The 15,186-nt window shown below is 37.0% G+C and overlaps 1 protein-coding gene across 2 annotated transcripts; it reads right to left on the bottom strand.

Annotated features, from left to right (window-relative positions):
* Positions 1–885: 885 nt before the first annotated feature.
* pip4k2ca (phosphatidylinositol-5-phosphate 4-kinase, type II, gamma a) lies at positions 886–14,927 on the bottom strand. 2 transcript variants are annotated; one of them, XM_081387184.1, is made up of 11 exons: positions 14,273–14,673; positions 13,004–13,101; positions 12,655–12,751; positions 11,225–11,371; positions 8,085–8,231; positions 5,558–5,596; positions 5,358–5,471; positions 2,874–3,138; positions 2,659–2,762; positions 2,446–2,562; positions 886–1,942 (listed from the first exon to the last, which is right to left on the bottom strand). In XM_081387184.1, the coding sequence occupies exons 1-10, from the start codon at positions 14,432–14,434 to the stop codon at positions 2,482–2,484; spliced, it is 1,254 nt and encodes a 417-aa protein (XP_081243310.1). In that variant the 5' UTR covers positions 14,435–14,673; the 3' UTR covers positions 886–1,942; positions 2,446–2,481. The 2 variants fall into 2 exon arrangements, with proteins under 2 accessions (XP_081243310.1, XP_081243311.1); XM_081387185.1 differs by having other exon boundaries at positions 886–2,562; positions 14,273–14,927.
* Between the last annotated feature and the right edge of the window lie 259 nt (positions 14,928–15,186).

Here is a 15,186-nt window from a genome sequence, read left to right as displayed (position 1 = left end):
AACATTTTCATTTTTGGGTGAACTATCCCTTTAAACGAGGGTTAAAAAATGGCCTTGACCCAGCACAGTATGAAAAGCCTTTAGGAGAGTAATGTGACGCTCTGAACTCTGTGTTCCAGCTACTCCTACGACCACAAGAAACTGTCAGCAGTTTGTTAGACGATTGGCTTTCCCCCGCTGCATGCTCCCCATTGTTTAGAGTACATCTTTTTGTCAGTGAGACAGGAAAGAGTTTGTCAGCAAAATCACAGCTCCTGGAAAGGCCTAGGTGGATCCTGTCCTTGACCCCGTTCATGTCCAGATGTCACGGAGGCCCCGGTTAAACTACGACCTGATTTTAGTTCTAAAATTATGTATTATTTTAACATTCATATTCATATATATATATATATGAAGAGTTCAGATGCAAAAGCCTCTAAGTGCCATCTGAAATTTTCTTCTAGAATGAATGAATGAATGAATAATTTTTATCAAGCACATCTAAGTTAAGTAATTTCACTTAAATGACAATTAATAGGTAATTTGCATTGCCATTTAAGTGAAATTACTGAACTTAAATATACAAGCTTGATAAAAATTCTACATTCTAGAAGAAAATTTCAGATGGCACTTAGAGGCTTTTGCATCTGAACTCTTCATATATATATATATATATATATATATATATATATATATATATATATATATATATATATATATATATATATATATATATATAAATTAAAAGAGCAAATACATCCATTTGTTATTTTATAAATATATACTATTATTTTAAAATGTAGAAAATAGTAATTAATTAATGAATAGGCAATATAAACGGTTGACTAAAACTGAATACAAATCTTCTCTATGTAAATGTGGACTCAATTTCTGTTTCACCCAATATATAGCAAAAAAAAATTTTTTTTATTGTACTTAAGAATGCACATCATTGTAAGTACAGTCGTTACGTGCATTATGTGAGCACAATGTAACATCATCTTAAGGTGTTAAAACAGCTCTAAAAATACAGTTTAAATTACAACTGTTATGGATATAATTGTGCCATACAAACCTAAAATGAATAAATAACAGAAACCATGTTTTTGGAAACCTCTGAAAAATATATTTGGTCCAAACACTGATTTGCAAAATAAATAAAATGCAACAATAAGGCATTTATTTTATACTAAATCAGCTCAGTGTTGCTAAAGTATTTCTACTACAAACTACAAAATTCCTCTTTTCGGCATTAAGGCTAACTGCATAAAATAGCTCAAATAAGAGAAAATAATAGTGTGTGCTCCATCCGTTCATACAAACAGTCAGCATTCAATTCATAATATTACTTTAATCTAGACCCTTACTGTACACTTAGGGTCCCCAGCTGGTCTTTTCTATTTATTTCTTTATTTTTATTTTTTTTACAAAGTATCTTGTTTCCCTCCTCACAACATTCTAGTGCTGCATATCAAGTGAAGCTAGCATGCACTTAAAGCATCAGACAACATGAGTTTCTGCTATTCCTCCAGAATCGGTTCAGCAAATGGTTAAGGCGGTGGATTCTCTCTCTGCCAATCCAAAGTCCAGAGAGAGGGAGGGGGAGAGAGCACACCAAGAACAAGTTATGTCACTGCTACAGGTTTGGAGTCATATCTCCTTAAAAGATTAGGCAATGTTCCCATGTTTGTGGGTTGTGTCACATGGGTTGTGATTCGTGTGAATCTAGTTCTATTAATTTGTGAAGATGCACTTAATGAATGTAGATGTAGTGTGGATGAGAATGTGAAGTTCCCGTCAACATGTCATGCTTAAATATCGTGTTATGAAACTATGTGAAAATATGAAGCACAGCCAACAGGCGCTAAAAGATATCAACTAATCAATATGACGACAGTAGATAGAAACTGCAGTAACATGTTGAGTGAAGCGTGTGAAGAACATGTCCGGTGCATATTTCATCCTAAAAATCAAAAGAAAGAAATAAGATATTATAATTTGCTTAAAAATTAAGCCTATTAAGTCCATTAAATTTGTTTTTTTGTATTCACAAATTATTTTCATTACAATTAAGCACATTTCCCCTCCAAATTCTCATTATAATACAAAAAAAAACAAAAATAGTATATGCACTGTATTATTGTAAAGAGTATGTTTACTTATGTGGCTTATATATATATATATGTGTGTGTGTGTGTGTGTATTTTCATGGCAATAACAGTAATTTTTTTATAAAAGTATGTGTACTTGTGTGTCTGTGTGTGTGTGTTTGTGTGTACAAATGCATGCAATGAGATTCTCAAAAAAAAAAAGACATCTGGGAATATTACAGTAATGACAATTTTAGGGAGGGGGGCAAATGTGATTTATTGTCATAAAAATAATGTCCCAATGAAATATAACAAACAAAAAAAATAGGCCTAATATAATTTAATTTTTTCTTTTGATTTTGGGGTAAAATGTGACCTTGTGATAAGTGTGGATAAGGACACCCAGAGGTGGTTACGCAAAAATGTTGGAGATGAATTCCCGGAATCGTTTGGCATACTGCTCTGGATGAACCGTAGATATTTCAGCACCAGCCTGAAAGGAAGGAAAAGAATGAGTCATGTTATTATAACCTCCCATATCTCAGAATTATATTGGACAAGTGCGCATTAAAAGTGTTTTTCCACTTACGCCATGTTTTACGGTCTTTGCCGCGTGGGCAGCTTTCTTCTTAGTGTCGTACTGTGTCAACACATCAATGAGGCCCATGAAATACACCTCCCTGTGTGGCGCTCCTGGAATCCAACACAAGCACACATGTAACATCCTCTCCCATTTCCCTCCTCCATACATGCGGTTTCAGTGGGTCCCACCCCCCACCTCCCGTTTTATAGGCCAGAACTTACCTGTTGCGCTTTTGACAGCGTATACATCAACGTAAGGGTCAAATTCTCCAGGGCCCAGAGGTTTGAAGGAGTTCATGTAACCGGCGATGCCCTCCGGCGACGTGCCGTAAGAGCCGACCTGTGCAGCCGGAGCAAGGCCGTTCTCGGGATCAGCGTCATCTTCACAGCAGGGCTCCTCGGCATCCTCATCGTCCCGCTCGCCACGGGCCACGTCATGGATGCCCAGCAACAGGCTGTAGTCCATTATCTTCAGCTTCACCAGGAACTATCATCATAGAAAGATAATTGAAATATTAACATCACCATTTTATAACCTCTTGTGGTTCATCCTCCAGTATTTAGTTTGATAACACTTTACTGTAGTTTAGGGTCCAATTCTCACTATTAACTAGTTGCGTATTAGCATGCATATTACTAGGATATTGGCTGTTTATAAGTACTTAAAAAGCACATATTAAAGGGATAGTTCACTTTGAAATTAATTTTTGATATGTTTTAGCTTACCTCAAGGGCATCCAAGATGTAGGTGTCTTTGTTTCCGCAGTAGTTTCAATTTTGATATTTTTAGGTCAAACCGTTCTTGTCTGTCAGTCATATAATGCAGGTCGATGGACACTGTCTCAAAACTCAAGCACAGAGTCCAAATTAAAACAATTCCCCATCGTCCAAATTAAACAATTCCCCATCGTAAGTACACATTGATGGCCTAAGACACGAAACGAGCGGTTTGTGTGAGAAAACGAACAGTATTTATATCGTTGTTATCTCTTGAAAACAGCACACGTCCAAATGATCTGACGGCGCGGGCGGGTATAGATGTGTATACATAAATGTCGCCTTGGCTACGCAGTTCATTGGAATGAAACCGTAGCCAAGGCGACATCTATGTATACATCTATACCCGCCCGCGCCGTCAGATCATTTGGACGTGTGCTGTTTTCAAGAGATAACAACGATACAAATACTGTTCGTTTTCTCACACAAACCGCTCGTTTCGTGTCTTAGGCCATCAATGTGTACTTACGATGGGGAATTGTTTAATTTGGACGATGGGGAATTGTTTTAATTTGGACTCTGTGCTTGAGTTTTGAGACAGTGTCCATCGACCTGCATTATATGACTGACAGACAAGAACGGTTTGACCTAAAAATATCCAAATTGAAACTACTGCGGAAAAAAAGACACCTACATCTTGGATGCCCTTGAGGTAAGCTAAAACATACCAAAATGTATTTTCAAAGTGAACTATCCCTTTAATGCCTTATTCTGCATTACCATATTCTACATCCCTTAATCCTACCAATATCTAAATATAACAACTAACTTACTAACTATTAATAAGCAGTAATTAGAAGTTTATTAAGGCAAAAGTCATAGTTAATAGTTATTTAATAGTGAGAATTGGACCCTAATCTAAAGTGTGTTTTTATGCACTAATTTTCATCAATTTGACTGAATCCAATCCAATTTCAGATTCTGGATGTTCTGTTTTTATAAACCAAATACTTTAGATATGCAAAGACGGTGCACTCATATTACTATGAAAGGGAGAAAGCGCAACGGGCAATATGGCGAAATAAACCCCGCCTTCTAATTAAGAGAACCAATCGTCAATCGCTAACTGCAGTGACATTCATTGGCTGGACCAGCCTTGAAAATGCAGATTTTTGTCATGATGAGAGAGCATTTAGAAACAAAATGTAAAATATTTAATTGTAAGCTTTGTGAACAGCTTTGGAGAATTTAATGATTCCCAATTCAAAGAGAGAAAGCTGCACTTGCATGACTGAAATAGCTGCCCAAGAGACGCTTCAAAGATGGCCACCGAGTGAAATGACTTGCCTTAAAGCGACTTTGTTATGAATCCCAAAGCCTTGTCTCACAGACAGGCCTTAGATTCAGCCAGGATTAGGCCTGAGTTCAATTAGGACATTCAAGTAGTTTTAATAAATGTGCCTTAGAAAAAAAACATTACTGGTGTGCATCTTGAGACAAAACAATGGCTCTGACATATTTTAATGTCAGTGCAAGTTTCTTTCAGTTAAAACAGCTCAAACATGCATTTTAGTCTTGGTCTTAAGCCTCGTCTGTAAAACCAGGGTTAAATGTTGCAATCCAATTCATACTGAGTATAATTTTTTTTTTTTTTTTTTATAAAATATTCAGTCTCATCCAGTGACCAGTTCATAAGACATGAGATGTAAATAATCACACGCCTGTTTGTATGACGTAAACAAATGCATCATGGCACTGCACATGTCCGATTGAGACAAGAGTCAGATTCAAGCTTTTACGTGCTTCATTTTTTCCTGTTGAACGGATTATTTCAGGTGTACACCACCCCTTACAATCTGATCGGATCGATCGAAGTCTGTTCAGTCCCATCAACCCAATGACTAACAGATTATTCGAGTGCATGTAAACGTGGCTAGAGTGAAATATACATTTTTAAAAAGTCCAAATTTTCATTGTGTATATCTTTACCTCTACATCTCGGTTTAGCTTCTCCATAATCTTCTCTTTCTGCTCCTCTGTCACGTACACCTTCTGCATGTTATTTCTGAAATCCACATCTTTAAAAGTGGGCAGCTCTTTTACCTGCATTAGACGAAGCAAGAATGTCAAGACCGAAGAGTTTGTGTCTGATGTTGTATCAGGTAACTTTAACTGGACTGATGTCCTACCTTCTCTTTGTCACTGGCCTCACGATCTACCAGGGATCCCTGAAGAACACACAAAGACAGTCTTGAGTGTGTCTTTCATTAAATGTATCAGCATCAAATGCTCTGACTAACAGAGAGTTGTTGATGAGTTTTAGTCTGTTGTACATCATAAGTGCAATCAGAATCAAAATAGCAATAAACAAGGTAGTGGGTGTTAAAGGTAGGGTAGGCAATTTGTTTTAATACACTTTTTGTTATACTGGTTGAAACTCTCTTCACATGATAGCATAAATAATAGAAGTGGTAAATATTAAAACATGTACATATATCTTCTGTGGAAATCTCAGAATCAAACATTTTTACAGTTCCTCCTCAACCAAAACAACAAGCTTACGTTGCATTCACGCCATGTCGTAACCGTAATTATACGAGATGGCAACTCCTGAAATTCTACCCGGATCTGTTCACGTTCTCGGACTCGGATTTATGCAAGGCCAAAACTGACGATTATTTTTTCAATGGATTCAATCTAACGATTATTTTTTATAGCCAATAATTTACTAAAAAAATAACTGTAACTAATCTATGTATGAACTTTTCTAATGATATTATTTATCAGAAGAGATAAGGTTTATGCAGTGTAGGCCTAATTAGGAAAGGTGTTTACTATGGCTGGTTCACCGTCACTTTTTGGGATTTACAGCAGCAACTGCTTACAAGTGTGAATCCTGAAATGTTTTGTTCATTCAGGAGATTAAAGTAGCTGATTCAATAGAGTGGTGCAGGTATGACATCACTTTGTAGGCCAAAACATGGAAACGAGTTAGCATTTTAGCACTTCCGGTTCCATCGTCCCGAAGTCAATGGGTTTTTTGAATGGGATTTTTGTAAATGGCAAAAAAAGGTCTGTGGTGAACTCAAGCTCAAGACACTTTCATGTTTTATTCTACGTCATAAAACACATCAGTATTACCCCACTCGTGATCTTTTTAAGCTGTTACATGATTGTAATGAAAAAGGTGGTTGCTAACATGTGGCTAAATGGGACTACAGAGGCAGTCGAGGAGAGTAAACATCACTCAGTCTGCTTTTACAGCCTTTTTATGCTTATAATTGTGCTCTTATAAACTATTCCAACTCAAACTTTCAGGTAAAATGTTTTTTGATAAAAACTGAAAGAGTTGTCGGATGCTTAGTGATGGTGACGTAGAAGTTGTGCGACCATGGTGTAGTTTGTTTATAGACAACATTTAGCTTTTTACTTCTGGCGACTGCATTTAGGCTTCAAAATTCATGAAAGTTGTGTTGATATTCAAAGCTAGCTTGATATTTGTTAGCCTCTCCGGAATTGCCTACCCTACCTTTAAGGCCTGTTCACACCAGGAGCAAAAACAAAGATACTCCTGCCATTCACATACTTGATAATAGACATAATATTATTATTATTATTTGGGGTCAGTAAGCTTTTACTCATGAAATTAATACTTTTATTCAGTAATATTGATAAAAAAAGTGACAGTAATATTTAAAAGTTTACTAAGGATTTCTATTTAAAATAAATGCTGTTCTTTTTTTATATTCAAAGAATCCTGAAATCACGGTTTCCACCAAAAAAAACTTATATGAATCAGCACAAATAATAATAAAAAATGTTTCTTGAGCAGCAAATCATTATATTAGAATAATTTCTGAAGGACCATGTGACAGTGAAGACTGGAGAAATGATGCTGAAAATTCAGCTTTGATCACAGGAATAGCCTAAATTATATTTTAAAATATATTCAAATAGAAAAGTTATTTTAAATGGTAATAATAATTCACAATATTACTGTTTTTCTTATCAAATACATCCAGCCTTGGTGAGAATAAGAGACTTCTTTAAAAAATATTTAAAAAAATCTTACCAACCCTAAACTTTTGAACTTTAGTGTAAATATATCACAAAGCAAATACAGAAATATTGGTGATCACATGCTCTATAATTTTGACAAAACAGCCACTATTTCCATGTTGATTAAAAATGTTAAATGCAGAACATAAAACATGTTCAAAAATATTCATTGAAAGTATTTGAACTGATCAAATGAGAAAAAAATGTTTTTTACTATATATATATATATATATATATATATGTGTGTGTGTGTGTGTATATATATATAGGTTTAGATATTATCAATGTAAAATGTTATAGGTTTAATATACATATATGCAAAAGTTTTTTGTCCGTTTTTTGTTGAATTTCCTCCACAGGAATGCACTGTTTCAATATACAGCTTTGACAGTGAAACCCAGCACTCAGTTCCTCAATAACAGGTACATAACAGAGATACTATTCATGAACTACTCATCAATCATGTCCACCTAAATCTCTTAAACCAGGTCTAAGGGGATGTGACGCATGATTTAAGTGCTGTTTGCTTACTGCTCGAGAAGTTAATGATGTGCAACGACAAATATCAGTCATGCTATGAAAAGTTAAGTCCCACAACATCAGTCAAAACCATCCAGATGAATCAGCAACATCTCAGCTGCGAGGAACTGCCCCTACCTTCAGATCGTACTTCCTGTGGACAACGAGTCTGTGGCTGAACATGTTCCTCATGACGATCAGGTACGTGTCCTCACTCTCCACCGTAACACGGTACATGCCCAGAAACTGAGGGAGAAGTGTACTGCCATGACACTTCACTATATGCTGTGAGACACAACACAAAGAGTTACATTTCGTGAGCTTTACCCATAAAGTTTATGGTTAAAATGTTCATGCAATGGCACATAGTTCATAAACAATGAACTTTGGGTAGCATATGGTATCCAGTACTAAAACAAGCCCACAGGCAAAATACATTAATGTTTTTCTCTGTCTGCATCATTGACCAACTAACTTGATTTCAGCGATGTGCTGCACTAAAGCTGCATGAAATATTAAGGGAAAGGCATGCCAATAGCACTTAAAAGCAAGTATCAGCTCATAATTTAATAGAAATTTTGTTGAGACTGATTCCTGGCTAAGTGTGCACCCTCAGGACATGTCGTGAATATAAAGGCAGCGCAAATGCAGAAGCACAGTCTAGATTAAAATCTACTCATTCAGCTACAATGGAAACTGTTAAACAAGTTCACACATACTTTTCTCATGGCTGTCACGGCACTGTAAACAAGCCAGAAGCACACAAACGCTAAACTAACCTATGATTCACATGAACGCGGCCACACCGAGGCTGATTGACGTCTTAAAGAGCTCTTAAAATGTTTTATATCTATAAAAAAAAAAAGTCACTGTCTTTTTAAGACAATTCATGGCAAAAACACCTAAAAATTTTATTATACAATGGTAACCCAGAACTTTATCATGATGCCATATGCGTGCCAATATGTGTCATTATACACACCGCTGTATCCACTATAAACATAAACATAACATACTACACCTTTAAATAAGCACCCAGAACAATAAAGCTCATTGTCAATCATAAAAAGAGAAATTTACCTATATCAAGGAAGTGCGATGGAACATGAAAATGATTTCAGTGACTGAACAAGTTTGGATGACAATGTAAAGAGGAAATGAACGACAGGGCGTGTGGATCCCAACTGGGAAAAACAAAACATAAAAATAGCTGGAGTCTGAATTCTTTGACAGATTATTTCTCCAACACAAGCAAAATTATGTAATACGTAAACCACACTGCCCGGCCAAAAACAAAAAAGTCGCTGTTTGGATTTTAATAGGGAAATGCTTAAGAGTCTTTGATTGGATCATTATTGCAGTGATAATTATGTTTCTGGCATGTTATATGTTTGGCAGCAGTTCTTTTAACCCTATTTGATGGAGTGTGTAGCTTTTCATTTCTTAAACAACCATGTAGGAAGACACATCATGGCCATATTCCAGGATGACAATGTCAAGATTCATCAGGCTCAAACTGTGAAAGAATGGTTTGGAGGGAGCATGAAGAATCATTTTCACACATGAATTATCACCTTTGAGTCCAGACCTTAAATTCATTGAAAGTCTTTGAGATGTTGATCTTTACCAAAAAAAAATCATGCATCTCTTGATGGAAATAACATCACAACATTTATTTCCATCAAAAGATGCATCCGTTTTTGGTCAAGATCTTGTATTGCCAATGCAAGAGTCCAGCACTCTGTAAAGTCTTCTCCAGCACATCCCAAAGACTTTCAATGAATTTAAGATCTGGACTCAAAGGTGATAATTCATGTGTGAAAATGATTCTTCATGCTCCCTCCAAACCATTCTCTCACAGTTTGAGCCTGATGAATCTTGACATTGTCATCCTGGAATATGGCCATGATGTGTCTTCCTACATGGTTGTTTAAGAAATGAAAAGCTACACACTCCATCAAATAGGGTTAAAATAACTGCTGCCAAACATATAACATGCCAGAAACATAATTATCACTGCAATAATGATCCAATCAAAGACTCTTAAAGGGTTAGTTCACCCAAAAATGAAAATTCTGTCAGTAATTACTCACCCTCATGTTGTTCCAACCATGTAAGTCTTTCGTTCATCTTCGGAACACAAATTAAGATATTTTTGATGAAATCTGACAGAATTTTGACTCCTCCATAGGCTTCCAGTGTGACCGAAACTCACCGGCCCAGAATAGTTATTAAAACATCGTTAAAATAGTCCAAGTAACTACAGTGGCACTACATTAAGTTTATCATGCGACGAGAATACTTTTTGTGCGCAAAAACAAACAAAAATAACGACTTTATTCCACTTTTCATTTCCTTCTCTCTGGGCCTCGTAGTGTTTTTGCGCTGCGCGTCTGTGTTGCACGTCATCACGCAACACACACATGACCGGCGTCGGCCAATAGTGAGCCTACGTGGTGACGTGTAACACAGACGCGCTACGCATTGTGTGCAAAAAGACTACGCGAACCAACTAGAGGCCCAGAGAGAAGGAAATGAAAAGTGGAATAAAGTCGTTATTTTTATTTGTTTTTGCGCACAGAAAGTATTCTCGTCGCTTGATATACTTAAGATTGAGCCACTGGAGTCACTTGGACTATATTAACAATCTCTTTAATAACTTTTCTGGGCCAGCAAGTTTCGGTCACATAGAAGCCTATGGAGGAGTGAAACATGGCTCAGATTTCATCAAAAATATCTTAATTTGTGTTACGAAGATGAACGAAGGTCTTACGCGGTTGGAACAACATGAGGGTGAGTAATTACTGACAGAATTTTAATTTTTGGGTGAACTAACCCTTTAAGCATTTGCCTATTTAAATCCTTTTTTTTTGGCCGGGCAGTGTATAATGACATACAAATAAGTATAAGAAAGAGGACAGCAAAACAAGCTCAAAGTATAACACAAATGCAATACAATGTGTCTTTTTTTACAACCAGATTTAAATTTTTGAAGCTAAAGCTTAATAAATAAGACAAAGCCTCCTGACAGTTTTGTTGGCATACTAGTTTTTGGTGGACAAGTTATAAATTTCATTTGAACAGATGATTGGACTGTAGCAGTCTTACCTGACCTGATCTGACACCACTTTCTACATAAATACCAACATGTTTAAGACACTCAGCTACCACATTTTCATGAAAGATACAGCAGTTGAGCAGATATTAATTATCTGCACATGTTGGAATAATGATTCATGGTTTGACATGAATGTCCTGACCAGAACATTGTGAGATACCTGGTGATACTCGGACAGAATGTTGTGCATGTCAGCTACTTCTTCACTGGAGATGTGCTTCACTATCAGCGTACGGTCATAGGACGTGAAGAGAAGACCTTCTCCCTGTCCATCGCCTTTCATGGGCGCACTGCGGGCCAGGGACACCTGATGGAAAACATCCATGCACACATGAAAACTTCAGACCAAATTTAGTAGTAATATTATATTATATGCAAGAAAATAAATAATAAAATACTTTTGACAAGTGACAACAACAGCTTGTGTATATTTGAGAAGTTGAAAATGTCCAAATACAAGCTGATTTATCAATAGGGGCTTTCGCACAGGGTAGTTCTAGGAACTAGCCACCAGGGTGGTTCTCCAAGAACTAATGGTTCCCCTAGGAACATTTTCCTGGTTGAACTCGCACCGCCAGTAGTAACTCTGAAATGACGTAGTGCCTGTTGTTTTGACTTTTATTTTGACAGCGATGAGAATGCCAGAGCCTGAGAACACAGCGCTCACATTCTCCGTGTTCTTTAGTTTACGATCTGTCTAACAGGCCTGTCTAATACGTTATTAGATAGATCTGTTATACATAGGAAGCAGACAGTAAATGAAAAAAGGTATTAGTGTATGCCATGTGGTTGAGGTCCAGTGTTGCTAGCTGAACAGAAATACATAATCATGTTTCGCTTGGTCTCCTCAAAGTTGCGTTGGATTTTCTCCTCAGCGTAAAGGTTAAGAGGCCGATCCATCACTGTTTTCCATGTTCGTAGAGATAGTTTCTGGAGTAAAAATATAGGCTATAATCTGTGTGTTTACACTGCTGGTGTTTCGAGTGCGTTTGGCCAATCAGCGTACACTAACATCACTGGTAGTTCCTATAGTGCTGGTTTAGACCGACTCTGAAGTAGGAACTAAATTAGTTCCTCCAAAAGGAGTTCCTAGAACTAAAATTGTTCAACATGCCAAAAAACAGGTACTTCTGCCAATAGGAACTATGAAAAGGTTCCTCTGGTGCAAAAGCCCCTAAGGGCTCCATTGCATGATAGTTTTTAAAAAGTTTCACCCATTATGCTTTTTCGGATATTTCCGGATACCTTTCATATAATGTGTAATCTAGCTGTTTGTGAATGTTAAAAGTCTGCAAAGTTTCAATATGGTAATGGGAAATTTGTTTTCCGACACGCGCTGTAAGCGGTGGACCAATCACAACAGACTGGGTCACCTGACCAATCAGAGCAGAATAGACTCTCGGAAAGGAGGTGCTTAGAGAGACCGATCCTTTATCAAACCCAGTGAGAAAATAGGTGATGCTGCAATGTGTTATGAGAAAATTAAAGTGTTTTTTGGATGCATGTTATGTAAACGCATAGTAGGAGACCTCCAAAATAAAAATAGGAACCTTTAAAACAGCATACATTAAATAAAGGAAAAAAGGTCACCTGGTAGTCAAGATCTTCAATTCCAAATCGCTCCCTGAGGTTCCTGAAAACTTGTGGACAGTACTCCTTAAATTTAAAATGGCCTGGAAGATTCTCCCTGTAAGGCACAGAATGGTCATTTTACATTTGCATTGAAAGCTTTTTCAGTATACTGCATTTCACACGCAGCATTTCCAGTCATCTGAAGGCAAAATGCTGCATTGATGTTACTGTTTTGCAGAAAAGCTGCCAATTACAACCTTACACTGTCATTACATTGAAATGAAGGTAAACATGTTCCTACTGCAGCTGTAGGCACAGCTGTGCAATGAAAATGTGTGTAAAATAATGATGTGCTTTTGATAAATACTTGTTGAAGAGATGGTTGTTCACTTTAATTTTGGTGTTGGCTTTGAAGTCGTCAGGGAGCAGCATGACGGGCACTGGAACTTGATTTAAATCATTTATCTGGACAACAGAGTGGGTAAAAATAAAAATAAAAATAAAATTTTAAATGTTGCATCTGATATGAATTTTGCACTGGCAGATTTGAGATCCATATCCCAACACTGAATGACTCAATGCATGTATATGCTCTCTTCTGACAAGTCACTGCATGAAGATTTCCCAGTCTTCTAATTATGCAACAACCAAATGCTTCATATAACACAAACTTGCACCCATAGGCAATTACTTCCCAATCCCTCGAAAGTCTTAAAGGAATGTGTACAGGATTCCAGTTGGAATTTCAATCATTACTGCATTTAAATAATTTGGATCGACCACATGATTATTGTATTTTGACTAATCTGTTTCATATGGAGAAATATTATATGGAAAAGACAAATTTAACAAATTTTATATAAATGTATATATTTACAATATTGGCTTTCTCTGAAACAGTTAGTGATGAGAAATCGGAGTCTTGTCAAACGGTTCTTTCGAACAGTGACAATGAACCGTTCAAAGCAACGATTCAGTGATTCGTTTACCTCATGACGATATTATTACATTACGTGGTCCCTGTCATTCCAGAGTGGCATATTACACACTCTAAAACGTTACAATAAAGTCATATATAGGCACATATGTTTAATACGTTTAGTAATACAGGTGATTTTTGGAATTAGGCTACATGTGTGCCATTTCAATGAAGCCGTGATTCAGATCACACAAAAAAAACGTTTAGAATCTAATTGTAATTTGTATTTATATTAAACTATACTAAAATTGACAATACGAGTCAGACATGTCCTAAACAGCCGACTAGAATCGGATGAACTTGTCGAACTCCGATTCAGTCTGTGATTCGTTCAAGAAACGGCGAGACTGTTAGCTCTGATCCTTTCAAAGATTCGACTCAAAAGAACGATTCCTTCACAGATCGGACATCGCTCGCTAGCAACAGTTGCAAATCCGCCGCGTGCATTGAAACAATGTATATCCGGTTTGCGCGTGACCTCATATGTCAATATCATATCAATAACAGTACACACTAATCATGTATTTTATTATTATTACTATAGACAATGCTTTAAATATCTCATATCCCCAAATATACGTGCTTGCAGCTAACTGTTAGCTCATAAAATGGCAGTTGTGTGATGTAGGATGTAAAGTTAATCAAAAACCACCTTACCGAATGATTAACGCCCCACATGAACACGCTGAGCATCGGGTCGCTCGCCCGGAACACTTTCACCTTCTGCTGCACGAAATGTTTCTTTTTGGTCTTGGTTTTGGGGGCGAGCATGACCATCGGGCTGGAGGCGCTGCCGGTGTTACCGAGAGACGCCATCATCACTGTGGGTCACTCCCCTGTAACGCAGCAGCAGCGGTCTGTTTTCCTCTCGGATCCGCCTCCCTCTGTTCCTGCTCCGGTTCCTCTAACTGACAATCAACGGTCGAACAGCACAAGCGCTAAGCTAAGCCGCAGGGGCCGGTTTTCCGCTGTGTTTTGCAGGCCCAGATGGACCGATTCTCCATGGAAGTGAACAACACTAGGTTGCTGAAGTGTGGCAGTGATCCAGATGCTCCTCCCACAAGTTCAGAGGAACAGATCTTGATGTATTGTGACAGCAGGAATGTGAGTCAGGCAGGATCTCACCTGAGTGTACGACATGTGGTTTTACAGGTGAGATGAGCCAGTGAAAAAATATAAGTATTTATCTAACCATAACTATTAAACTCGTTCTTGCTAGTGACATGAATTACATATTTAAACAAACCGTTAATTTTGAAGTGGATCTTTTCAATGATTCAGTTGAACCGATTCACAATATCGGTTCGTTCAGGAATTGGACTGGATCGGACCTTATTTATATTATATTAAAGTAACTCATGTGTCTTTCTTGATTTTTGGTTTCTGATGTCATTCTAAGGAGATGTTTGTTTATGAACTTTTTAAAAGATGGCTTCCCTTACAAAACATAAAATTATGGGAATATACTGGAAAATAAAATGCTATACATTAGGCCTACAAACATTTCCATATGGAAACTAGTGCTTATACTTTTCAATATACTGCAATATATGCATGAAACATATATGGCT

This window comes from Scardinius erythrophthalmus, assembly GCF_964197995.2.
Source record: "Scardinius erythrophthalmus genome assembly, chromosome: 15".
Taxonomy (NCBI): domain Eukaryota; kingdom Metazoa; phylum Chordata; class Actinopteri; order Cypriniformes; family Leuciscidae; genus Scardinius; species Scardinius erythrophthalmus.
Note: the sequence above shows the minus strand (reverse complement) of the source record. Positions and strands in the feature narration are given on the sequence as shown.